Source organism: Wasmannia auropunctata, unplaced genomic scaffold (genome assembly GCF_000956235.1).
Source record: "Wasmannia auropunctata unplaced genomic scaffold, wasmannia.A_1.0 LD336054.1, whole genome shotgun sequence".
NCBI classification, from domain to species: domain Eukaryota; kingdom Metazoa; phylum Arthropoda; class Insecta; order Hymenoptera; family Formicidae; genus Wasmannia; species Wasmannia auropunctata.
Window position 1 is genome coordinate 34,427 of NW_012026836.1, and position 1,799 is coordinate 36,225.

The window sequence follows — 1,799 nt, forward strand, 5'->3', positions numbered from 1 at the left end:
GTGATCCTGGATCGGTTACATTGAATAGCCATATTAGAGGTCGATGATCCGTCACGATTTTAAATTTTATTCCGTATAGGTAGGGGCGATAATGTTTTACAGCCCACACTATTGCTAATAGTTCCTTTTCAGTAGTGCTGTAATTTTGTTCTGCTTTATTTAAAATTCTACTTGCATAGGCGATCGGTCGGTCTTGGCCCACCGGCCCTTGTGAGAGCACGGCTCCGATCGCGTAATCTGAGGCGTCTGTCGTTACCAGGAATTCCTTCGTGAAGTCCGGGTAATTTAGTACCGGCGCGGTGGTTAGCTTTTCCTTTAAAGCTGAAACGCGTGTTGTTGCTCCGCCGCCCAGTCGAATTTCTCCCCTTTTTTGTTAATTTTGTCAAGGGTTTAGCAATTCGCGAGAATTCCTCGATAAATCGTCGGTAATATCCCGCGAGTCCAATGAATGATTGTACGTCCCTGACTGTTTTAGGAATGGGAAATTTTGTTACCGCCTCTAATTTTGACGGATCCGGCGAGATTCCCCGGTCCGTTATTACATGACCTAGGTAGATCACTTCCTTCCTGAGGAATTCGCATTTATCGGGCTGCAGTTTCAATTTACTGCTTCGTAAGCGCTTGAGCACTGCGACGAGTCTCTCGTTGTGCTCTTTTAAGTTTGCTCCGTATATCACGATATCATCTAAATAAACTAAACATTTTAACCCTTGCAATCCTGTTAATACGGAATTCATCAGGCGTTGAAATGTCGCTGGCGCGTTTTTTAGTCCAAACGGCATTCTGTTATATTCGTAGTGTCCATACGGCGTCGAGAAGGCCGTCTTATTTTTATCCTTTTCTGCCATCGGGATTTGATGATATCCCGACGCAAGGTCTAACGTCGAAAAATATTTCGCATTGCCTAATTGATCTAGGATATCGGTTATATTGGGTAGCGGAAAGGAATCTCCTATGTGAGATCGTTAAGTTTCCTAAATCTACCACGATTCTTAATTTGCGTTTCCCTGACGCGTCTGTTTTTTTCGGCACTACTAGCAGTGGCGCATTCCACTGGCTTGTGCTGGGGCGAATAATTTCGTCCGCCAGCATCTTGGCGATTTGTTTGTTGACTTCCTCTTTATGTTTTTCGGGTAGTCGATACGGTCTTCTATTTACCGGTGCGCAATCCGCACGGGTCGCTATTCGTGAGACACTGCATTGTGTGTGTAAGCGCATCGTTTTCTAAATAAAATAAATCGCAATAGTCGTCCATATACTTAGCAAGGCCTTCGTTTCTTCCTTGTTTAAGTGTGTCAATCGTAATTGCTGACGCAAGCGTTCCTGCCGCTCCATCACGGTCTCGGCGCTCTTGCCGTTCTCGCTATCTTTTTCTATCGCATGCACGGCCGCGGGGTCGCTCACCGGCACGTCATCTAATATCGCAAGCGGTGTCGTTATCTCTACCGCCTCCGTTGTCGTATTAATTACGGCAATCGGACATACATTTTCCTTCGGTTCTACTAAACAGCTCCCTATGAATACTCCGGCCGTAATTTCTTCCGCCTGCACTACACCGATTTTATTTTTGTCGGTTCTAGCCCGTATAATTGTTTCGCTACGGGGTGCTAGCGCGTATTTTTCAAATGCCGTTTCGGGATGTAATTTAAGAACCGTGTCTCCGATGCGCACGTTTTTGTTCTTGAGATCGCATTTAGCTGCGTGCTTCATTAAAAAGTCTATGCCAAGTATTCCTTCGTAATTAGTCGGAAAATCATCCCGTACTACATACATGGTGTGCTTAATTTTTTGATCTCCGA

At 45.1% G+C, this 1,799-nt stretch overlaps 1 protein-coding gene across 1 annotated transcript; it reads right to left on the reverse strand.

Moving 5' to 3' along the window:
• Positions 1-167: 167 nt before the first annotated feature.
• On the reverse strand, positions 168-1,773 carry LOC105450900. The gene is made up of 2 exons (XM_011691005.1): positions 1,260-1,773; positions 168-952 (listed from the first exon to the last, which is right to left on the reverse strand). Exons 1-2 carry the CDS (start codon positions 1,771-1,773, stop codon positions 168-170), a joined length of 1,299 nt encoding a protein of 432 aa, XP_011689307.1.
• Positions 1,774-1,799: the final 26 nt, after the last annotated feature.

Bases quoted from the DNA above. Each gene is read 5' to 3' on its own strand.
- LOC105450900 (XM_011691005.1), bottom strand. From the start codon at position 1,773: ATGTATGTAGTACGGGATGATTTTCCGACTAATTACGAAGGAATACTT. The intron at 953-1,259 runs GTATATGGACGA...GATCTCACATAG, and splicing joins AGAAACGAAGGCCTTGCTAA to GAGATTCCTTTCCGCTACCC.